Source organism: Metopolophium dirhodum, chromosome 8 (assembly GCF_019925205.1).
Source record: "Metopolophium dirhodum isolate CAU chromosome 8, ASM1992520v1, whole genome shotgun sequence".
Classification (NCBI taxonomy): domain Eukaryota; kingdom Metazoa; phylum Arthropoda; class Insecta; order Hemiptera; family Aphididae; genus Metopolophium; species Metopolophium dirhodum.
Genome location: NC_083567.1, coordinates 35,832,080 through 35,859,534, shown reverse-complemented (window position 1 = coordinate 35,859,534; position 27,455 = coordinate 35,832,080). Strand labels below are relative to the sequence as shown.

The following is a 27,455-nucleotide window of genomic DNA, read 5'->3' as shown; positions in this document are numbered from 1 at the left end:
GCCCGGCCAGCGGCGGTGGCGACGGCAAGCAGCTTAAGCCGAACCGTCGTCGACGAACCCACGCGCGATTATTAATTGTAACAAATTGTGATTCGAACTCTGAATAAAAGGTGCTTCACAGAAAAAGCGTGTGTCGTTATTGTGTTATTAAGTTTGCCCTAACTGTTCCAACACCTACAATATTATAGTCTTGGAATGTATATTTGAACTGAAATCATCATAATCGATTAGAAAAAATAAAATAATTTTGTTTTTACTTTCACTGATACTTTAATCCGAATTTGCAGTTTCGTCGAATGAATAAATTATAACACTTCTTAAGTTATGCTATATAAATTAATATATATTACGATAGTTTTTAAAAAAACGTTCAACATTGCCACTTTGGCTGTTTTTCAATATTGTAAAATGAAATTCTATATTATTATTCACCAATTATACTAGTATAATATATTCCCATATAATTTTCCTAGAATTCCTATTTATAGTTTATGCGCACACGTTTTATTTCACGCTAAATTATTTCGTTATAATACTTTTTATATGTCTTATTTACCATAAATAATAAATAATATTATATAGGTATAGTATACAGGTAATAATATAACATAATAATAATATTAATACATTCATAGATTAATAAATTTAATGAATAGTCTCAACGGCAACACAGACACGCACACGTTACGCGTATGTATTATAATATAATATATATAGGTAGGTACTAGGTAGTTAGGTAGGTATGTAGGTAACAATAATCATTATTATATTTTATCATTATTATAAATTATTAATATCAGCTACATAGTATGTTTGAAATATATCATACCATACGTTCAAATATATTGTTAACTTGTATAAAACACTTATCTAGAAATTATATAAAAATATTGTTCCCCGTGTGAGGAATATCGTGGAAGTATGAATTTTGAAAAATTTGAGTAAACGACCCGGCGAGGCCATCGTGGTTGCCGCAGGAGATTATTCAAATGGGTAACACACGCGTGCCAACACCCCCACCCCCCTCTCAAGGACACACACATACAAGCAAGTGCATCTCATTATTCGTTGCATAACCTCTCTGTGCTCTGCAAAATGCGTCATGTCTTTGGGCCCACGTACATCTACAACATACACGAAGTATTTGGAACATATGAATTGGTATTTAAACGTAATTCAATTAAAATTTTCGAATCCTTCATAAAGGTTAAAAGGTGTACAGTGCCGCTATCGAGTGACGTTTGACGAGAGACGATAAAAAATGTTCACGCGAAGTCGATATAGGTACATCGTATATGTATATAAAATATAAATACGACCCTTGCGCCACTTTTTTACCACCGATCTGAACGTCACGATGGAATTTACATTTTTTTAATGATTAAACGTGGGTACAACATTGCGAGCATGCGTATTATAGCTGAGGTACTTATACAATAATTATATTCGTTGTAATATATATGTGCGCGTTGTAATGTTTAAATTAATTGTTTTCAGGGGGCACTCTGGCATGGCATAATCGAATAGGACCTTTCGACCAAATTTATTATCTGTATCTATATCGGCTATGAAAAAATTTATGATCGCGATCTCATAATCCTACCCCTCCCCCGACTGTTACGACAAGTGACGCCGCATTGACTGACTTACGGTCGCCCCACGAGCAAGACATATTATTACATTATTATAATAGATAATTTACATCGGTTGACCATGATACGCGTATTTAGATCATTGAATTACACAATATAGTATATTATATATAGCACGATAGTAATATTATTACATTATCGTTTCATAAACATTTCTTATCATACTCGCACGCGCTGCCTATACGTTTCATCGTGTCCCCTGTGCGTTAATTCCTTCCGGACGTTGTAGCAGCTGTTCCGATGACTCGACCGTGGCCGTGGGTTCCGGGATATTTCCGCTACTGCCACCGCTAATCGCCGCAGCCGAATGATGGACCAGCGCTCTGTGTTCTATGCGGCTCACCGACGATGCTTTCGACTTATCCTTAGAGTTCAACGCAGTCTGACTGTTTCTGGAGCACTCGTCCTGCAAGGCACGACAAAATGATATCGATAACATAATATAATTATATATCATATATAGCTACATAGTGCATATATAGCATATCGGACGGTAACAATAATTAGTATTTAATATTATTAATTTTTAATTTTTTCATATTGGTCTTAAGCCCGCGGCAACTAGGTATAATGGTAATTAGCTGTTTGTTCTGGTACGGTTGGATTTGCAACACGCGTGTGTATGTGTGGCCAGGATTTGTCACTAAGACCCGGGTGGTCACCCATCCGAGAACTAATAGTGACACCGGCCGGTGCTTGCACCCACGTTTCGTGACTGAATGCAACCACCACGCCACACAAAGCCACTATTAATTTATTATATTGCACAATTAATTGTATATGTATAATAATATGCCATGCCATATAAACTATATAGATACGTTATTATAATTGGCATATTTGTTCGGAAAGTACCTACCTAAATAGGAAAAATCTAATTCAATACAAATTTGTTTCGAGATACCTACAGGTTTCAAATTTAATTATGTTTTTGCATATTTAAACAGATTTAGGGTTTTGAATAAATAATTAACTAACTAATATTTTTTATCTTGACGTGGTTTAAAATATTCAACATTTTGGACTTTTTTAGAAACTTTTTATGTAAATATAAACTTAATGAAAAATGTACATTTCTTTAATTTTTTGTTTCCTTTGTGGTAGATTATAGTATTAAACTTAATGCGAAGCAATTATTAATCATAGTTAATTGATTTTTCAAAGTTGTTATGATTACATATTTTACTGCATACAATATATTTTTAATGACACATATTCAATAGAATACTTCAACTTTTGTAAGTGCACATTTAAGTTTTACTTTTTTAGTTTAATTTTATTAAGTTCCCCAAAAAAAAAGAATTTCACATATTATGATGCTATTATCTTACTATAAAATAATAATATCCTGTACAATGTCAGCCACCCAACTCCTGCCTAACCAATGGCACTGTTGTTTTTTTCGTCTTGATATAGGTACTTTATATGAAATCGTTATTTGAGTCATATTAGTATTTTTTAAAGTGGACGAATGTCTGTGAGTCATCGGAGATAATAATATAATATGTTTAATAGATCAACTTATCACGGATTTAACATGAAAACATTGATTGAGCGTCATATACATCAGAAATTGTTCAAAACGTTTAAAAAGTCAGTTTATTATTATGTCACCTTTAACAGTTAAAAAATTTAAAACTGTAAAACTATATACATAATTTCGCATTTGAGCTATAATATATAAATTCACATCGATTCGACCCATTCAGATCTAGAATTGGCACCTATTGTCCAGGAAATTAATTTTATTTTATTGATTTTATTATATTATGAAATTTATCAAATCAAAAAAAAGTTTAATTATGTTAATTAATTGTACCCAAGCTGTAATTAAATTTACAAACCGTTTTTTATCGTCAATTAACCAAACCCCATTTCGACCAAACCACAACCTCAAGGTTCAATAAAATATGCAAAATACGAGATCTTAAAATAAATTCTTGAGCTTAAACCTTTCGGAATAATTACATTTATGCCGATTAAGTATTTAAATCAAAACTATACCTACTATAATTATTAAATTACTGTTTATGTAAAAGTTTAAATTTAGTAATATTTAAAATTAAATTTTATAATATTTATACATGTAAATAGACCGAAGGTCATATAACAATTAAAATGTAATATTTTATGTTTATGTACAACTTCCTTTTATCATCGTAATATATTATAATATAATACGTAACCTTGAATTACAGTTATAGGCTAAATGGCAATTCATTTTTACGGAATTAACTTCAAAAGCAGAATAATAATGCCTAAAATAAATATTTAGGCCCTATTATACCGGGCATGTATCAGCACCCAAACATATAACGTAATTCCTGACTATAGTGAATAAACCTTTGGTCCAGACGAACCATAATATACAACCATATAAATTCGTTCAACATCATATTTTAGGGGATTTTGATGTTAGGTAGGTACTCTCAACTCCACATATACACGTCATGACGTGCGGCGTTATCCCGATACAATGAAAACCTGCCCCGCAATATACAAATAAAACGAATCGTGGTCAGAGTGAAAGGTATAATTTATTACGTTTTGAATTTGTTACGAAAAAGAAGACGTTAATAAGATGAATCGGAATTGTATAGAATATGTAGAAGAATACGACGAAGACAGCTGGAGTTTGAACAATAATAATAATAATAATAATAATAATACCGTGAATTTCATTTCAAATCGGACTTTTTAAGATGTATGTGTGTAGTGTGTATGTTTTTTTTTTTATTTACTTTAGAACTATTTTGTATTAGTTGTTCGGTCGAACAATGACTAGGTGGAGTGCCTTTTGCTTCTCTGTTCTTTGTCGAATGCCTTCTCTGCTGGTCCCTTTGATACCATTTCAAGTTGTATGTTTTCACTGAAGATGTGCTGTGCACAGCTGGATCGCTGCCGGTGCGGCCGTAACCTATATATATCAAAAGAAAAATTGACAATTTGTCATCAAGCCACGGTCTCGGAGTGCGTGGTCGTCCTGCGCCAGATGCAAGCATATAATATATTATGTTATATGGATGCGATATATAATAATAGGTAGTATAATATATAATTATGCGCTGCGTGCAGTATATTATGTTTAGGTACCCAATTTTTTCGCCCTTTTTGCCCTGCCGGGGGAGGCCGTTGGTGACTCCGACGTGGACGGCCGACAAGAGATCAATATGAAAGCAGCTGCCCTGGCAGCTCCTACCCTGCTGGTCTCATCGTCTTTAGCCTCCGACTGACCGGCACTGCTCTCGTCTTCTTGTTGGCCGTTGGCCGCCCCAGAATCTGACGTGCCGTAATGTTTGCTCGAAGACGCCTCTGTAAACACGGGACAAAATTAAAATGTCATAAAAAAATTTATTTGCAAATCTGGTGACGGACAAATCGCATCCACTATATATTTATTATACGCGCCTATGTATATGCATTCTTAAAGTTGCGAAATTTAAGACCTGAATTATACACAGAACGTTCATCATTAATTTTTTTCTCGAGGAATCTAGAGTGTTTGTGTAAAGTGTAGGAACGCTATAAAAAGTTTTACGTGGTGCTCGGATAAAATTGCTGCAGATGAATACTGTCACTGCTGCAGGTCTTTACTGTTATATTTCTGATTAGAGTTGACATAATGAAGTTCTTCAGGAAAACGTAGCAACTGCAATATTCAAAGTATTCATAATAATAGCTAGTAATTATATTACGACAAAACTTTCAATCGTATTAAAAAACTAGATAATTAAATTTCAGATGTTTCGAATAGTTTAACAGTTCAAAATTACCTATATATGTTGTTAGTTTTTTTGACATGGTAAACGAAAGATATATTATGTCAAAAACTTCACGAAAATTAATGAAACGCAAAATTAACTAAGCAATTTTTAAATATTTTTTCATTTTAAATTTTTTATAAAGTTAGTTAAAAACTGCATGATCCAAGGACCATCTATTGCAAAAAAATGTGTTACATAATAATATTTTTTTTTTCATTGTGGTTTCAATTCTGATTATTAACGAATATATATATATATATATATATATATATATATAATATATATCTCAATAAAATAAATGGACAGTAACTAGTAAGGCATAGAATAATGATATTTATACAATAAAAATAAAATATGTTTAGACATTCGTCCCACTAAATGATGTTGACAATTCCAACTTAACGTTATTGTACCTATCAGGCCTATTATAGCGAGGAATGTGGGACAGCCTTGAAAATGATAATCAAGATTAAATTACTAAGTTATACATTGTGTTATAATAACGACTAATCGCTCCAATAATATTATTGTACTTGTATCATAGGTACTACTCAATATTCATACTGCCATACTGACATCGTACATCAATACAATATACTAATATACATATAACTATATAAGAGAATCGCCCGTATTAATAATAAATAATAATATATAACTACTATAATATGTTTAATTTTAAAACGCTAAAATAAGATTTATAAAAAATGCTGTCAAAATATTTTATACCATATAGTAAGGTGTTCTATATTTCGTGAAAATCTCTAGCTTGGAAGAAATTAGTTTAAGGTACTTATTTATAGTTAAAACTGATTACGTATTTGACATGTATATTAAAATATATGCATAAGCGGTTTACAGCTGCACACCTATATACATATATATTATTAAAAATGTAATTATATACCTAACGTTTTCTATGAAATGTTATTCACGATTCGACATACGGTTCGATGAGCGTGAGTATACGACGATAGAGGTACCTATACCGAACAGGTATAGACGTATAAATGTTGACAACAATACACCAACGCAACCGCTGACGGCGAGCAGCATGATGAATGGAAACTCATAGAAACGAAATAATAATCTATGGGGAAAAAACGCTGTTTACCTATTTTACCCGCGAAACGAATAAATTCAGGTCTACGAAATGGTGGTGGCGAGGTGGGAAAAAATAAATAACAGCAGACAGAACAGAGCTGATCGTACATCACTGTCTCCACCCCCTCCCTCTTTCATCGCGACGACCCCGACCACCATTGTACCGCCCCGACCGTTTACAATTACTCGCCCGACACAACGGCGTGCGACGGTGGCGATATAGAGTGGTCGTATAGGGAGGGCACAATACACAGTACACACAAACACACATAAATATATATGCGTGTACCACTATAAATAGTGGCGATTGCTGGTTGTTGGCCGATGATGATCGTTGCCACTACGTGAGAGGGTTGTAAAGACGCGTCGGAATGGTACAGCTCATGAATTAATTCACGCAGGTAGACACACGTATAATACGTGAATCCGTATAAATATATATGTATGTATATGAACATATATTATGTAACCCGTATATACCTACCTATAATACAGAGTGAGCAGCAGTGTAAGCATGCGTGGGCTGTTGTAGGGGAGGGAGAGACGTCACGGCCCACCCTGTATGCTGTATGCGTACGTAGTTCGTATTATATACATAATATACACGAGAGGTAAGCGGGAAAACCAGGTGGTCTCTTTCCGACCGAGTGATCCCCTCCCTCGAGTTTTCCCGTCGGTGGGGGAGGAACATCGACTACCCCCTCCCACATCATCGACCGATGCGCGCGCAAATACACACACACCCACCCACACACACACACACACACACACACACACACACACACACACACACACACACACACACGTCACGCCAAAAATCGATAGGAGGCGACCTACTAGTTTGACGTGAGCACAGCAGCTTGTTCGGATATAAGTTGGTGGTCGGGAAATGCCGGGGTCTGGAGGCCGTGGACAGGCGCAGCCCGAAACAGATGAGCGCCGAGAACACTAGCAGGCCGACCACGACGCCGAGCAGCGACGAACCGCCAGCTTTGCCGTCCGAATCGTCTGCAGGATGACAACAACAAATACAAACCATAATAATACATATTATACACGCACAAACAAACATATATCATACGATTATATTATAATACGCCTGAAAATACTATGTCGAACTTCACTTACTTACTGACTTACGTCCTGCACTGCATTCAAATGCGTGCTAGCACGTGGTACATAATATAATAAATTATTATATATTATATATATATACCGACGTATCTAAACATAAATCATGTTTGGTATTCGACTTTCATATTATTATTAGGTATATCATATTATGACCATACGAATAAACTTATAGGTATTATGTATATAATAATATATTATATAAATAAAACACACACCTTGGGCGCAAAAACTGCTCCTGGCGTTGGTAGGCCTGGAAACGGTAACGATATGGTAGCCCTGTTTGCACTTGCATATTGCGTTGTGGTCCACCTGTGCGCACACCGCGTGCTTGTCGTGCAACTGACACGTGTCGTCTTGGAAACACTGTTCTCCCAACCCTGCAATCACACGCACGGAACTAAATTAAAGTATCTATTTCCGTATTATACGTATATACAGATGGTGATGATCGTCAATTTTGAGTTTTCAATAACTTTTATTCATAGAATATTACAATGTAATACCCTGCTCAATAATATATTGTACACATAATATTTATTACTTATTATATTCGAATATCCCGCTCAAAACATGGTCTTATATTATTGTTGACCTAAAAACGTATTGCTCTGTACGTGAATCAATTTTATTAACCGCCAAACTCGTACAGTATCACATATTAAAAGTTACTATAAATTTAACGTATGATTGAAAATATAATATATTTATATACATTTACACGACAAAACTAAATGCAAGTACACAATACACTTTACAGTATTACACAATATAATAATGTGATGAGTGATGACTGGTCATAGTACGACCTAATTGCTCATATATTCACTTACCACAGTTTAAATGGAATGTACATTGTGTGTCATAACTGCGTTAGAAAGAAAAAATATTTAGTAAGGTACTGAAAATTGAAATCATGTTGGTAATTCACGAAATTTAAATATATTACCAAGGTATCTTAAATGTTATTATAAACTCAATTTTATTTTTCTATAAGTATAATTTATATTTGTTTATTAACAAAATGTACTATATACTAGAGAATTTTAATTAACAACAATTTTTTTTCAGTATCTGTCCTTAGAAAAACGTTTGCTCTACATTTTAAGTATTACGATTGAATTTAGTTATAAAATGAATAAATAATAATTTTATAATCAAATTAAAAAATATTGATTTTCTTTGAAATACCTATAGGCTATAACTAATTTATTTTGAAACTTGCTAAATACATGTTGAATGAATTTCATAACCAACAAAATAATTGCTTCATTTTTATTTAGAAAAATAAAGCAATATTATTTTGATCAGGTTATAATAGTTAGAAATGTTCTCTATAAATACATCTTAAAAGAGATTTAATAGAAACAAATCAACAAAAATCAAATAAATTATATTAATATAATTTCATAGTTGTATTAATCAAAATAATATTTTTTAGACATAGGTATCTAAGAATACATAATAATATTTATATTAATAAAACTTTTATCAATTTTTATATTTCTGAAATGTTATAATATAAAACAAACTTGTTTCGTCATTATATTAGTTAATTTATATAATAATTAATTTTATTTCGTATTTTTATTGTATAAGTTAATAACTCTCTCTCCTTTAAACACAAGCTTTAATTACTTATAGAAGGTAGATTAATTAATTGTTTATTATTTTGCATGTAGGTATTTTATAAATTGTTTAATAAATGATTATTAACTTAAAAAAAATGTATACACTAAATTAAAAATAAAGACAAATAATATTTTATCATTTATAATTATTTGGTTTAAACCATTGAAACCCTCCAGTTTATTTGCTTATTATTTTATGTACATATTTATCATTACAAATATTATATTTACTTTGTCTTACAAATACTCAATAAAAACGTGTTGGAACTTGGAATGTACACAACACATTCAATTTAATCGATTAAACCTAATTTCATTAATGTTTATCGTTATAATTTATTGTATACCCTAAAAGCTAAAATATAATATTTAAAAGAGTAAAATTAATGTATTACTAATAAAAATAAATAATGGTATAAAATTATAAAAAATTTAGATTATAGATTATTTATTATAGACAAATAAATAAAATTATAAATATTTACAACTAAATATTGTGTACCTACTACCTAACCACATATTTATACTGTATTTATTATGTTCTAAGTAGAGTAATGAAAGTATTAGTTTTACAGTACCTATTTATTTTCAAAGCTAAGACAACAAATCTTTAGTTATGATTACATTGTTTTAAATTTCCACACTAACACAATTCAAAAACAAAATTTTAAGTCTTGAACTTCAGTTAGGCTTTAGTCAATGTTTAGTTATAAGTAATTTTACAAAATGGGCAATTCACCAAACAGTATTTAGTATTTACGACTTCAAAATGTATTAGTGATAAATTAATATAAACACAACACGTATGTATAATAATATGTAATCACGAATCACAACTAATTAGCATAAAATGTAAGATATGAATTTATGAATTTACTATACATTACAGACCCAACCAAATACGTATAATAAAATTAAAATGCATTTTAAATGTATTACAATAAAAATAAACGTAGATGAATTATGATAATGTTAATATTATTGGTCGTAACTCGCAATATCTAAATAATATTATTATGTGTATTGTTATTGTACACGCACGCGTATCAAAATTGCCTATTCTATGCGCCGTTGTACAAATATTATAATTTAAAACTAGTTGTTACGGTCATTTAAAATAGTGTTAAAAGAATTAAAGGAATCAATAAAAATATATAATTTAATATATTAATTATTGCTACGCCAATACACCATAATGTTGTATGTTTACTGAAAACAATATTACAAAGCACAAGTGCTGCAATGAGCGTACATCAATATTAAAAACAATACAATTCGATAATATTCGATCATCGTACAGTGTATTGTATTAAATTTCTGTTTTTGGAACGATAATAATATCGTTCGTAGAAGAAAAAATGAATCTATTTGATATTACTACGTTTATGCTGACACGCGTGCTTATTGAAACGGCGCAAAACGCGATATATATTGTGTATTATGTATAAATATGTTTGTATGCGTACCACTGTGACGTTCACAGATTAAACAGTTGGTGCCCGTTGCCTTTTGCACATCGATTTTCTATATATTTTATTTTCATATCCCCTCGTTCTCGACTTACTGCAGCTACACAAATATTGTACATTAACGTTCCCAAACTCAGGTTACATTGATTGCTCACGAATACTATTCACCGAGGGTGGATATTCGGTCTTTACAATAAAAATAAATACCAAAAAGAACCACACACATATTTATAAATTTATAAGAATATATACAGTGGACTTAGTGGACCTTTGTTTTTTAATATTGTTTTATACTCTGATTGATACCACAATAAACTATTGTCTACACAATACACGGCTTTATTCAATAAACTATTTTATTATCACTAAACAGTAATTTTCTCCATAAATACATATTTATTTATTTTATTCTATTACTATTAGTCGATTGTATTATAGTTTTAAGTTATAAGCATTTACAATGTTAGTTCATCAAAGTGAAGTGGCAATGTGGCATAAAGGGGTGCTCACATGGTGGTAAACTAATCTAAACTTTAAATAATAGGTATATACGAAGTTTTAACTATAGTAAAGTTTACTGGTTTGAAATTTGATTTTTAACATCGAAATCTCAGAAAAATATACAACCGAATCATGAACCCATAAAATGTATGTTGTAATTTTTTTAAAAAAAGTAAAAGCGTACAAATTGATAATGATATAGAATTTGTTCAAAATATTTGTGTTTTAATTATTTATTCAAAACACAAAAATATATAAAAAAATAAGAAAAAGATCGTTAAGTGGTATATTATATCGATAACATTCCTCGCTCGGTCTTAAACATACATTTTAGCTGAAAACTTTGCCTATTTTCTCATATTGTCACGTAAATATGTGGAACATGTAGTTCAGAACATTTTCTAACAAAAACAGCAGGGTAGTAATATTCAGTAATTACGTTTTATCATTTAAATGGCGGAAAATCGTTTACGAACATAATAATGATTATAACACTGCTAAAGTTTTCTATAGGTACACAGCAATAATGTACATGGACTATAAAATATCAACATATACCTACGTATAATTATGTGCGTGACGTGACATGCAATTTAACGTACATTTTATCGATCATTGAGTATTTCATATTATTGAACACGAGAAACTAATGTTAAAATAACATCGCTTACAGGTTACTGATGAAAAACTTAAACAAGATATAAAATGTGTATAATGTAAAGTAATTAATATATATTTTTGTGATGTAATAGCTTATGAATAAATAATAATTTTACACGGATTAATTCTTAATTTGTAATCGTTTAATTAGTCTTGGGTACCTACCTAATAGTTATATATATAACTATATAGGTAGATATATAGTTATAGTTAATTTAAATTTAAAATTTAAAACAGAATAGGTACTTAGTTAAAAATAATAACTTTAGGCCTTCAAGTCAAGTTAATGAATATATTAGTTACACAAAATAGGCAACACCGTACATTTCTATAAAAGATTAAGAGAAACTATAATTAACCGTTATTTACTTTTAAAACTGAAAACGGTGTTATAATTTATAACTTTTAAGAACCTAATCAACAATTTTTTTTTTAAACACTTTTTGATTGGAATGGTATTATATTATTTCTTTATTTTTTTTTTAAATTGACTATTGTTTCAAATTAAAAATATCACAAAAGCTATTTTTCAAGGAGTTAAGTTAATATTTCGTTATACTATTATTGCACATGTTTTCTACAAATCAAAATATATTTAATAATTTTAGAATCAAACTAATAACAATATGAATAATATAATACGCGTACCTAAAAATACATTATACAATTTAAAATAAACATATACATTACATTAATTATTTTGTTTTATCAATAAAAATAGATATATATCCTAGATATAAAATCCGTATTGTTTTTTAATCTACAAAGTAGTTCAACTCAAAAATTATTTTCAATTATTTATTTGATATATAAGTATCTATACTCTGTCCAGCGAGAGAACACTCCACAGTCCGACGAAAATCAGTTCTTAATCCTTGTACCACCATTTCCCACGCGACACCCTAACATCGTGGAAAAAAAAACCGGTCTCTATGACAGGGTGTAGAGTGGGGGTATGTGGATCAGCATGTTCTCTCGCTGGACTGCAGAGTATAATATAGAAGTGTAAATTTATTTTTCTAAGCTCTAATGTAATAAATTACTAACAATCACATTAACCAACATAATATTTTATTTTTTTTATCCAATGTTCAATAATTATTAATTACCAATCAATAAAGGGGATGAATGCGAAATTATACAATTGCCCTCCACCTTTACTCGTGTTTAACTAAAATGTATTTATTTATTACTGATAAGCTAAAGAGTGCTGTCAACATTTTTGATTCAACAGCTATCTAATATTTATTTAATGAAAGATATATTTTTTTAAATTAAATTAAATCTTATATCAAGTTCTGTGTGAACAAGTAAATTCTATTCGCTATTTCAAGTTACATATTGGTCGTATAAAATAATAATATTTTCTCGTAATATTATATGTTCCATCTTCCATACATATCTAAACACAAGTCTCAAATTTTACTTGGATATTTTCTTAGTTTGCACTTTGTCGCATATATATTATATAACTACGCTACATAATGCTTTCTCCAATGTCGGATACGATCAACTATATGATTTACGTTGTGATTTGCTACTAGTCTACTACATTGTCCTGAATATTATATTATTACATAGTCAAAGTTAAGTAGGCATATACGTTTATTTAATGTATGCATACGTTCATTTAGTTTATGTATATATAATATATTATATATGACATTAGCATTCTTCATGATATAAAGTGTTCTCATTTAAAAGGTCCGTTTTCCATTAACGAAACGCATGTTCCACGCAGAGTTAAATATAGATCAAACTATATACCTATTTAAAACACCTTTATCCATAATTAGTATGAATATCTATATCTAACTTATTATATAATGCCCATACGACGACTGGCATGTCAACTATTATTTTTTACTGTACCTAATACTTTTGTGAACAAATGTGCCTCATCAAGAGTGATTAGTCCAACTTTTAAGAAATATAATACTTAAATTTAAAATTGACGGGAGGGGCGTAAAATAATATGAAATATTATTTTTATTTGAATCTTGACTCGGTAAAATATTTGAAATATGGAATCGAAAGTTTTAAATACAAAATGATCGACATGAAAGAGTTAATTTGGATTATTTACAATACTAATAATTATATGCCCCCATTTTGATTTAATATATATCTGGTCACATTAGACAGTGCTTATTACCTATCACATTTTGCATTTGCGCGATTTTACCGGTGTAAACACATTACACTTAATTACACGATTATAACACATATAATTAATACGAAATAAATACATAATTTTGTTTGTTTGGGTTAAGACTTTGAAGCAATATTAGAGCAGAACATCGGTTAAAGGTCGTTTGGTTAGGTTATCTTCATATCTATTTTAAATATATTTATGTAAGTATATTACATTTTTGTTCTAAAAGTTAAAACAGTAGTAGATTGTAAGTATAACTATTATATAAATATAAGTACGAATTAGCATTTTAGCTATACACAAAAGTACTCATCAAGTATTGCCACATATTTAATCCTTTAATAGTGCATTTACTCATATCCTGATTTTTTACATTTTGAAACACTTAAAAAAAATAGTATACCATTTTAGGAGTGTCGTGCGGTGGTAGTCGTGATACAAACTTGTAATGAGAATCACCTTTTTATTTTAAATTGTTAATCAGATAATTATTTTGAACTTTTAATGTACATATCTAAAAAAATGAACGAACAGTTTCTGAGTTAATAAAATGTATTTAGTTACTTTATCAATAATAATAATAATCCTTATTCCTTAATATCATAATAATGGCTTTACGTGAAATATAAAATAGAATTAGTCTAGAATTTATTATAATATTCAGACATTAACCGTAGTAAATTATAAACATATGTGAATAGATTAATATTAATTAGGATAATTATCAAATCATTGTAGTCCCCATATCTTTCAAACATATTATTAATTATTATGGACTATTAAATCCATAGTACATACACAAAGTTCAACATCACAAACTATAGTCTTTTGTATTTTGTTTGATAATATATTTCATCGTTTTGAAAAAAATCTTCTGTTAAACAATTTAATTTACGAAAGTTTGGTTCTCATTTGTTAGGGCCATTCGGAGCGTGATTTCTCAGTTTGCCGACACCCAATTCACAGACAATATCGGTATTCACGTCGTATTAATAAAATCAACAAAATTATTTCTTCATACACATAAGAAAAACCTGATACGATACAATTAAATGTAATAATAAATGTAATAATATGGTTAATGATTATTATGTAGTTTGGACAAAGCTAAGTTTAAATATTTCAATATTTCATGACCGCCACAATTATCTACGCATTTGTACTTTATAGTATTCGTAGTCTTCACATTTTCGGTTTATTCTATGAACACAATAATATTGTTCAATTAAGCAAGTCCTGATTTTTTTTTCAAATCATTTCATAACGGCAGAAAAAACCAAATTTAAAAGTTATATATATGTATATGTTGTATACTTGTATTATTGCATGTGGTCATGTGGATGTAGCCATGTAGGTATATAATAATGTGTTCTTTACAGTGCCCAAGTTCACGCAGTGATATATTACTAGAAACTAAAATCATAATTTTTATTTTAAAACCTCAATGGACTTTTCAGTTATTCATTAGTTTACGTAAAGCTACCTAGGTATGTTTAATATTATATTGATCGATGACAATAATTGTCTCGCGATAGGTACCTATAGCGTTGAGACAGGTTCACACATTTTGACAGTTTTATAATTGTATTGCTATGCCAAGAAGCACGTGGCCCATATCGTGGTTGTTGGTGAATTGAGCATTTTTTTAAAATCATTAAAAACTGCTTTTTTGATCGAAAAACACGACGACGGTAAAGCGGGTGTCGATGAACTGGACATGAACCATTCAAAGGGATCCTTAGACCTCTCTTGGGTGGAACGGGATCATTTTGCCATAAGTCAAAGTTTTTGGCCATAAATTAAGAACATTTCTCGGACCTCCTGAACATTTTTAAACTAGTCAGATACATCATATAGGTAAATATTATGATTACAATTATTCAGCAATACCTATAAGAGCCTGTCATTTACAAAATATTTTTTTTATAAAATATCAATACCTAATAGGTACAATTTTATTTCGTATTTGTATAGTTTGTAATTGCGTATTATATTATATAAGCAGGCTACGTTTTCGGTAATGCTATAAGTGATAGAATATTAGAACATTATTGTCATTTGTTATTGTCACGCAGCCGAAGTGCAAAGTAAAAAACAGTAATATGGTTGCCAGTGTGTTAATTTTAATACTACCAATATCATGAATTTGAACGAACTTGGTTGATTGCATTTCCTAACATTTTGCAAATCCCGGTGACTATATTTTTATTAATCATAACGTATTATGATGATCAAGAGGGCCCCCGCATTATTGGCCCCATGACACAGAAAAACTTTGTAATGGCTCTGCTCATTTGAAAACATCGGAGAATCATATTTGCTGTATAGCAGGTTTCAAGGTTAAAGTAGGTCACTGTAATAATGGATGTGTTCAATTTTAATTCAATAATAAATCACTATATACAAATTTACATTATCCTACCGTTTTTCGTTAGTTTTTGCTCGATATTAAGAACAATATTAGTAAATTTCTACTTTTCACTCCCCAAAGTACCAACTGGATAAAGTTTCTAGACAGTAACTACTCTCAATGTTGAAGATTGAATAACCTCTGAGATGTAACATCAGACTCTGAAATTCTTGTAAAATTACATAAGAAATCTTAGTAGATAATTGAAAATATAGCCTTTAGGTATATTTAATTCAAAATTTTAAAAACTAGAATATAAATAATTCAAACAAAACGGTACTGGGGGGTGGAGGGTGACACATACTTGCTAAGCCATTCTGTCCATAAATAATATATATATATAAATGTTTCCTTTATAAATTCTGGTTTATGTGTATTATTATTAGAATTCAATTTTATTATTGTGTACATAATACACATATACTATACATATATATAATATAATATACACATACATTTGTATGTATATATTACATATATACGCATAAATTGCTTAGTCATCCATGTATCTTGGACGATAGGTACAATGCTAAATGTGTTCATTGTTTGAACAGTGACGGTCGATTTACAGACATTTATTTCGTGGGCATCAGTACATAATATAATAACAATTACAATATGCATGACCTAAAATGGTTAAGTATTAACAGCGGCTTAATGGATAAACTGATCATAAATTAGGTACCAGCTATATCAATTAATCAGGAAATTATTTCAATAATTACAGTCTATATTTTTATGTCCGAAGTATAATCTACTAACGTTTCCAAATGGTGAACGGGTCAAATAATAATCATTATAAGTGCAAATTTCAAACATTGAAAATTCATAATGACGTTATAAGTTCTCCGAGATGAATGTATAATCTAGTCTTGTTAATATACTAGATTACTTATCATTTAAATTATTTGATATCAAAATAATTTATTAATTATTAAATTGTATTTAGATCAAATAACTTAAGTTATATAACAGAATTTTATTAAAAATTATGACAGATGGTACACGGTTTTGATACACATTACTTATAAGTTATAATATTGCTAATACAGTATTTCCAATAAATAAGTAGGTATAAGAAGATAAATAAAACATAAATTGTATTTCGTTTACATGCCATTAGAGAATTAACATTTTTAGAGTATAAAATAGAAGTATATACTACAATATCATATAATATAATTTAATTAATTTAAAAATGCTTGTTGTCAATATTATCATTATTATAACTTATAAGCCATAACCTTCAATGTCAGTGTAGACTGTATATTTCAATAATTCCACTTAATGTGATTGTAATAATCAATTATCGTATATTTATTTGATTTTTGTAATATGTTCATATATTTCTGTACTAGTATATTCCATAATAACAGACAGTTTTTTTTATGGAGAAGATATAAAAAAAAAATAGGTATTGACTATTTATTTTACTTAAAATTTCAAAATATTTTTCAATTAATCGTAACTCGTAAAACTTACAAGTTGCAACTCTCAAAAGACAATTAATTTTAACGTAGTTTTGTACAAAAATGCGTAGGCTATTTTATCAATTATTAATACCTGTTCAAAATGTTACTAAAGTTAAACATTTTAAAAAACCAAAGTTTTTATTTCGGATACTTTAAAAGTTTGCGCTTGATAAAATCAGTATTTCTACTTTAATTTTAACAAGATATTTTAAAAGCCGTACTTTCGCAGGGTTATAGCAGTTTCTACTTCCATAAATTCAGTTTTTAATTAAATTCAAAAAACTTTAATTTGAAAGTTTGATTAAATAATTTATGAAAAAAGTGATTTCTTAACTCTATCGTTTCATACTTATGATACATTTTTAAAATATCTAAAATGTGAGAATTTACTGTAATAATAATGTTATTATTTACAGTAGTATTCATTGAAATAGCATAACAATATAACTTAGAATCACTAATTGTTTCATTAAGAACTTTTCTCGAAAGATTAAATCACAAAAACATTGAAATCGTACGAATAACACAATTTAAACTTTTCATTATGTATTATTATTTCTTATTATAAAAACATCAACGTATAATAATAGAAGTATAACAAGTATTTCAATTTTCAATTAAAGCTTTCCCAACGTATTTATTGGGAAATATATTAATTTAATTTAATTTCCTATTGAAACTGTAGGTATTACCTAGTAAAGATAATTAATATATCCTTATATTTATCATACTATTATATTCGTATTAGTATTTTCTTTTTACTTTTTTATACCTATTTATAATATTTTTAATGATGGAAAAATGAGAAATAATCTTCGTCTGAGATTAATTAATTACATTTCAATAATAAAATTATAAAGACAGGCTGTCAGAAACTCTTGGAACGATATCAAAGATTGTGAAAACGTGCAATCTTCTAAGAAATGTCAACTGAATTTTAATTAACTATTCGAAAATAAGGTATAGGTACATGTGTCTATAATAATTACATAGTTAACTTAATCGATTTTATTTGTATTCATTTATTTGGCTTTACCGTGGATTAGGTACTTTTTTCTTAATTAATCTTTTGTTCATACACTGCTTCCAACCTTAGACTTTTTCCTACAATGTTAAATGCTCTTTGCCCATGTATACAGTATACAATCCGTGTACTTATCCCAAGAATAAATCTTACTTTTTTTCGATACAATTAATAGGTAGGTATACCGTATACACATAGTTTGTTCTGTTCTTTGGTATTTCTTTTTGAATTCTGTTCTATACATTAAATTACATTTGATATTAAGAACCTGTTTTTTCCAATACTATAAAAACATTTTAGTTTATACTTTTACACAATACATGCGAATAGGGGCTGGAAACGTAGACTTAAAAATAGCACTATAATATTATTTTATATTAATTCTTATACATTCATACTACATTCTAACAATTAATACACTAATATCAACACAAAACTGCTCATAAATAAATCTTTAATCAAACCAGTCTGGACATATGGCATTCAACTATGGGATAATGCAAAAAAATGAAACATAAATAAAATACAAACCTTTCAAAACATAGCACTCAGGAAACTTTTAAATGCCCCTCCTTACATCTCACACTGATCTAAAAATAAAATTAGTACACGAAGAAGCTATAGCTCATTACCAACACTTCCACAATCGTCTTACCTCTAACAGCAACCCGTTAATACGAAATCTCGCAGTCCTTTCTATTCCTGTAAACCCACCCAGACGTCTAAAACGGAAATGGTTTCGTGACCTACTTGTTCACTCCCCTCCCATCAGTTAATCCGAAGACAGAGCACCAGTTTTGTTTAAATAACTTTATAAAAAAAAAAAAATCAATTAGTGAGTGTCATTAGTGGACGAATTCTCACCTCAAGTGTAGCCTGCTGTAATTTAACCTAACCATATAAACTTATTGTGACCCTAAAGTACAGATTGTGTATCTCAAATAAAAAAAAAAAAAAAATGTATAGGCTTAAAATTTGATCAACTAAACTAATATCCATTCATTATTTTTGACAGTAAATGTATTGTAAAGATAAACTATCTGACATAGTAATGGTAAAGTTTATAGTTAAAGAACCTGAGTTGTTTATTAACAATTTGTTGCTTAGATTCTTGTACATACACATGTTACAAATGTAAAAGGTTTAGAGAGTAAGTCTATGTAAAGTTTAAGTACATTTAATTCAAAATATTGTGTTTGCTTTTTGTAAACAATGCAGATGTGTTGTTCTTATGTGCTTTTGTGCTACCATAGTACATATTATTTGGTTTAGGAATTTAATTAACAAATATTAAATTACAAAATTAATAATACAAAACGAGCTCAGTTTTATATTACTAAAATATTATCTACTACTTATATTACAATAATTACTACAGTGACCATTTAGAAATATCTATTTGTTTTTTTCACTTATTTAAGTTGAATTTTTTTTTTAATAAGGTGAAAAATGTTGTCTTATGAATCGTAGAAGATATTAATATATTTATAGATGTATATAACAACCAAAAATAAGACAGATGCGAGGTATTATAAAGAACTGCATACACAACAATGATTTACGACTAATATGACTATTTGCCAAACACGTAGGAAAAATATATATTCTGTAAGACAGAAAGAAGAGAACGTGGATATTCAAGTTTAATAACTGGGTACCTACCTAAATATATTATGTATATTATCATATTATATTATATATTTATCGTTTTTTAAATTCAAAAGCATACCTATAACAGCTTAAAAATATTCTGTGCATGCTTAATATGTCGATGAAAATTAAATTTATGTTTAAACTTTAAAGCAATGCTCTTTTTTTAGTAAAAAAGTTCACCCTTGAAGTAACAATTTTTTTTTTCTATCGTGCAACGTTTTCATGATTACCAATAGTAGAGAATTTTTTAATAAAAAAAAGCTTTACCGTAATTTATTAAAAAATATAGTAGTTGTCATTTGAAAGAATAAAGTTGATTTTGCTATTGGTACACCTGCGTGTTTAAAAATTTTGAAATTATTATAAAAAAAAATTGCCTGTTAAAATAAAGAAACACGTCTTTTTTCGTTTTAACGAAATTCCATGTCATTGATCCATAATCGTTAAAAAACCCCGCGTACAATGACATAAGAAACACACTATATAAGCTTTTGGTAGTATATTAAACCTAATACTTAAAAAGTTGAGACACGTCTTCGAGCGTATTTGTATAATATTATAATATGTTTAAAGAAAATAATTATTCGTGAACCGATTTATGGATCTGCTATTATTTGTGTGTTTCAATAAATTCAAAAATAAAATCATTAATTTAATTTATGAACTCCAGACCAAAATTTTTATTTAATCCGATAGAATAGAGACAATGTTCGAAAAAAAAATCTGTGTACAACATATCATTAGTACCAAAAATTATGTATTCACTGTAAAAAAAAATTGTATAATCAGATACACATAAACAAGTTTGACTACCAAACTGATTGTTTTACTATTATAACTGAAACACTCACAATAAAATAAGTAAAACATTTTTTAACTGAATATCAAAGGATATAAAAAGAACATAATATTATATTCAAATTTCAAGAACATTTTATATTGTTGTATTAAGCGTAGGTACCATAAAATTAATATCATATAACATAACCTTTTACCTTATACCTACGGTTTTTTTTTTGTTGTTTAGTATTAATAAAATAATCCATTTCGTGAAATTTAGTATGGTATGTAAATTTAAATATATCAGCTTCAAATTAAAAGAAATATTATGGTATAAAATGAAATACAACAGGTGGTTACAAATTCAAGAGAATACTCGTTCATTTTAAAATATTAAATAACAATACATGGAGTATCATCAATGGACGGTTTATCTGTTCACACTACCCAATGATGCCAATAAGAATGCTCCCAAACACACATTCCATAAATTAATTTACAGATTGTATTTTACTTAATAAAAACGAAAAAAATATAAATATAAATGTAGGTAAATACAAGTAACAATTTCGCAACATTAAAAATACAATATTATATGTATATTATTATTTATTTATAATCTAGGTACTCGTATATTATTTTGTTGAATGAAATTTAATGAAATTTAGTCATAATATTTAATTATTTTTTGTGATTTCAAAAAATATTTTAATAACTAGATACATATTTCAATATGGATTAAAATAATATTTGTTTGAAAAGGCTTTAGACATATTAAAATATAATGACGTTCACTATAAAAAATTAAATTAAATAAAATATTTATTGTATCCGTTTTCACAATAAATAATTCACATGCGAATATTTCTTCAATATTGCATTAGGTACCTAGATAATGAAGTTATAATACAAGAAAATTAATATGTTGATCAGTGTCCGATATCGATTAAACCAAAATAATGTACTTTGAAATTTTATATCGACCTAACAAAGTAACAACTAGGTTTAAATTAATTTATAATATATTACTTATTAATTATCTTTTTAATCTATGAAATGGAAACTGAGAAGTTTTAAGGTTTAAGCTTTTCTGTGCATATAATCAAGCATACGAATCAATACATAACCTATAAACGTTATTGTAATTTATATTATATACTTATATTAATTATTAATAAGAAATAAAATAAAACTTAATGTTCAAAATTGTTTCATTAGAGCGGGTCATCCGGTCACCTGTATACTAATTTAACGTTTATGTTGGAAGGTGCATATACAGCAGTTAATTCATTTTTGATGGGTTTATATAGGTGACCAATGGCCAATGGCCATACATAAATGATTACCCGTCAAGAGTAATATGGTCATTGCGAGAGAGTACGAGTGGCGTACTCAACCAAGTGAAATGTCATTTGTTTATGTCCGTGTTCGTGGGTTTAGTTTTTGACAAATTGTATCCAGCATTGTTACAAGAGTAGTGCAAGACCATGATTTCTGTCTAAATTAGGCTATTCACAAAAATACAACAGCAAACCCATTACCCAATACCATCGTGCAATAAATTACTTTGAATTACATGCCTTACAGGAAAACGTAACATTCAACAACCAACAATATATTTTAGCCATACCAAGTATACAAGTATAATATACTAAAAATTCAAAAATCATAAAATTATATTTTGATTTAACTATAATAATAACGAACACCAAATGTTCAGACTAATAGAATCAACTTGAATAAATATTTGATGTTTGTATAAATATATTAAGTTCATAATTCACATGCAAGCCATAAAGTATTTTAAGCCCGACACGTCTTATTAATATATGCAGCTTTTTATAAAGACTAAAATAATGATATAAGCTAAGAGATCATTTAAAATGAAATATATATATTTTTGATTTATCAACGAAAATAAAACGATATAAAAAATTAAATTAGAATTTGTCCCTACTAAGCTTAGTATTAAATAATAAGCTTTAATTGTGTAACACTGAATAAATAATGTAACGAAACTTATATATTTAAAAATATAGGTAAGTACTTACAATAGATTTGTATACCTGTTCATAAAAATTATATTTGCTCGGGGTTGACCTTTTACTTTTCAGAAGGACGAGAACTTGGTAAAATTACGATATTCCTATTTACTGGCTGATATATCTATGATACATCTACACTGATAATCGTTTGGTGATCATAATAATATTCAATATAATTACTTAAGTCTATAAATTACAATGTTACTATACATAATATATAAATTAAATAAAAAATTAAAATTTATATTTCAAACTTAATTGATGTGTTTGTTACAAAAATTAAATATTTAGCAAAAAAAAAAAAAATCTACTCTGCATCTATTATGGTATTGGTATATAGGTAGGTATAATAATTTATTGCCATGATCAACTGTCATAAATAATATATATATGACCAGAACCCACAGGAAGATGTAAATTAAGTATTAACTAACTTAGTTATCGGTAACTATTGATTTTACTTAAGCAAACATCCGGACACGTTTCGTCACCGAGCGGCGAGCTTAAGTATACTACATTATTGCATATAATATAATAATGAGCTTTAAATGACATTTGTTGATGTTCATCGGATATTATTTAGATAGATTGTCTTATAATAAATAATGAATTATATATGTATAGGTATTCGAAAATAGGTAGTATAATAATGTATTAAATACAAATAACGAATAGCATGGATTTGAGATTTAAAAATAAAAATAAAAACAAACACCCATATTTTTATTTCAAGTATCAAAATCTTGTTTGTATAATACAGGGTGACTCAAAATTCTTCACCCGAATTCAAAAATTCATATTTATTTTAATATTTACAAATATATACACTACATTTTTACTAAAAGAAACTAATTTTTACTAATTTTATCGCAATGATTCTTAGATTTTCAAATTGCTTTTGTATTAGATATTAGATTATATACTCATCTAAATAAGAGCCAAGTTCAATTATTAGTATAGTGGACTAATGTAACTTTTTCGATGATATGCCCGCTTTAATTTACTTAATTCGCTTAGTTTTAGAGTCTATTATCTATCGAAAACTATCTTATAAACAGCGTGTTATACTTCTGGTTATAAATTAAAAAAAATGTTTGTCATTTGTCAAAATTAATACATTTTAAAGTTCATTATATTAAAAAAAATATGGATGTCTTTTAGATTACTGAACACTATAGATATTATGTGTATGTAATAATAATAATAGTTTAACTGCAGAAAGAAGATTTATTTTCACAAACGTATCATTATCATCAACGAAACTATAGTGAATATCCTGCAGCAGTAAACAAATGGATCATCCCATATGCGTGGTATAAACTCGTACAGGTAGATCTGTGGGGTTGCCGGAGGATGGGGTGGACCGATCAGAGCTTACATATACTATAATAATATATACACGCACAGTGTGCGTCATTGACCCGCGTACCTGGGAGCTTAAAAGCAGTTGTGGGGGGGGGGGAGAGAGGAGAGGGTCGAGTCGGTCGAACGCTGCCGTGGTGGCGATTGGGGTGGTGGTACGTACGCGTGAGCCTGCGGGGAGGGTTGACGGACGATGCTCGCCGGGACGAGCGAGGCAGACGGGACGGGACGGGACATGACGGACGGAAGTGCTACCTGTTTGTGCAGTGTCGTTGTTCGCGGTGTTGACGCGTTGATCGGCCAGCGCGCACGCGCACAACAAACACATCCATCGGATCCGTCTGGCGGCCAACTGCATCTCATGTCGTCGGCTCGTCGTGGTGATTGCCGCCGCTGCGACGTCCGCGTCGTCGGCGGGATATCGTACGGGCACGGGCGATTCGATATAAATGTAAAATTATATATTCACCTAGTCTGAGTGTAAGTTATAATACAACGTAAATTGTGGCGGTCAGTCGGCGATCTGGCCGTCAGAGCGACAATATGGGGTCAGCTCGTCAACGTGCAGAGACCTGCAGCCCCGACGTCCGGTGTTATAATATAATACAGTGGAATTGGCGGATAGGCGAATTACAAAATATATGTCGTACTAAAACAATGTGTTAGTGAACTGATAAAAATCAAACAAGACTGCTGCAGACGAGATGCGTAGCTTGCAGACAGCGCCGGAGACGTGTCGGCGAAGAACTGCTGCCGTCGGTGGCGGCGGTGTGCCGCGGAAAAGCGCGCGCACGGCTGATTCGCTGGCCGAGTGGATGCGCTTCGGAATTTCGCACCGACACCGCCGACGCTGAACCCGCTGCTGTCCCGTCGCAATAACCGGCGCGTGTACATCGTCCCGCTACCCGTCGGCGGCGAGAAAACACGAGCACGTCCGCCGAGAATATAATATAATAATTCAATAATAATCCGATAACGTTTGGCCGTGGCATACGACGCACATATTATAACTGTATAATATTATTATAATATCAGTGCTGCGACATTGTGGGGCGACAAGACGGGGAAAATACATATCGCCATGACGGTTGGCGGGAGGGGGGGGTGGGGGAGAATCGCAGACTTCTTAAATTGCGCCTATTATATACCTATAAATATAGCACAGCAGCTGTCTAATAGTGCCGGTCTAATAAGGCTCTTACAATCGAGTGTACTTGAAAATCACACACTTTTATTTTTTTGTGGAGACCGTGACGTCCCCAAAGAAGAGGTGTCCCCTAATTCAGCTATTTTTACAACTATATAGATTCTCATTTCTGGGTATATGGTAGGTACCTATACGTTTATAGTTTTCAAAATTGAATTCCAGTTATGCATTTCATTTTTTTTTCCATTTCAAATGGTTTCATCGGAAATTGTCATCAAAGCTGAAATTTATGAAAATGGAGTTTCGTTCTCATTCGTCGGGAACGTTGAATTATGTATCTTCCCACGTACTTAAACATCTGCAGCTTAACAGGTCTTATAAGAACATTCTGTTAAATTATACGGGGCGTTTAATATTATCGGTAAAAAAAACTCCTTGTGGCATAACATTATCATTTATCTCAGAGGTTTATCACAATTCTATTAAAGTTTGCCACCCCTGATCTATACCTATAGGTACATATTATATCATATACAGGCGTTAGATAATAAGGTGGATATTATTTTCTAAACTGTAATAATAAATTATGAAATAATATAGAATTATTATTATATTTTTCAATTCTATACAAAAATTAATTTAAAAAATGTTGTCCCCCTGGCCCCACCAAGTTTTTGCCATCACGCCACTGCGTATTATATAATATTATACATTTATATTTTATGATGTGAGTACCAAACAAACGTCTTTGGAAATCAACAAACCGTAATTACTATAATGTTTGCTGCTGCCTACGAGGCTACGAATTCAACACGACGTTTCGTGATAAAACAAATATAACATATGACATAATACTACTGCACTGCGTCTGAAGCTGCACCTACCACGATCACCGCATTTCGTGAACCATTGTTAACCCTATTACTTATATATGTATAATGTATATGAGTGGATGTAGGCATGTAGCGACTTCACGTTGAATTAATAATTACACTGCCGTCGTATAAAATAAAAATAATATTGCGCTGATCGACTCTTAAATCTTAACTAATTTATTTTAAAAACCTTTGCAGACTTTTTTCCCGTTAAACGGACTGATTTTAAAAGCTTTACGACGAATAAGTTGAAAACAGTAAATTCAAAAATAATTATGACTGAAAATACAGTATAATATTGTTGAAAAATATTGTTGAGATTATATTATAAATTTATATACGTCATTGTGGCCTACTTAGATATATTGTGTTACACTCATATATACTATGTACAGGGTATTCGCAAAGCATGGCATTGGTCGACCCCATTTTTCCATAAATATTTGATTTATTCAAATTCTGATTTTTGAAATTTTAAATTCTGAGTGGAACGATGAATATATTGATTTTACAATGAAGTGTGTGTTTTTTTTTATTTTTTTATTTTTTTATTTTTGTGTCTGTCATCACCTTTTAGTACAGTAAAAGTGCTAGGATTTTCTTCAACAGTAACTTTTCTG

General features: G+C 29.8%; 1 protein-coding gene across 2 annotated transcripts; it reads right to left on the bottom strand.

The window, feature by feature from the left end:
• Nucleotides 1-330: 330 nt before the first annotated feature.
• On the bottom strand, nt 331-25,575 carry LOC132950206 (uncharacterized). 2 transcript variants are annotated; one of them, XM_061021508.1, is made up of 6 exons: nt 25,069-25,574; nt 7,870-8,031; nt 7,358-7,528; nt 4,746-4,964; nt 4,394-4,569; nt 331-2,058 (listed from the first exon to the last, which is right to left on the bottom strand). In XM_061021508.1, exons 1-6 carry the CDS (start codon nt 25,169-25,171, stop codon nt 1,840-1,842), a joined length of 1,050 nt encoding a protein of 349 aa, XP_060877491.1. In that variant the 5' UTR covers nt 25,172-25,574; the 3' UTR covers nt 331-1,839. The 2 variants fall into 2 exon arrangements, with proteins under 2 accessions (XP_060877491.1, XP_060877492.1); XM_061021509.1 differs by lacking the exon at nt 7,358-7,528 and having other exon boundaries at nt 25,069-25,575.
• Nucleotides 25,576-27,455: the final 1,880 nt, after the last annotated feature.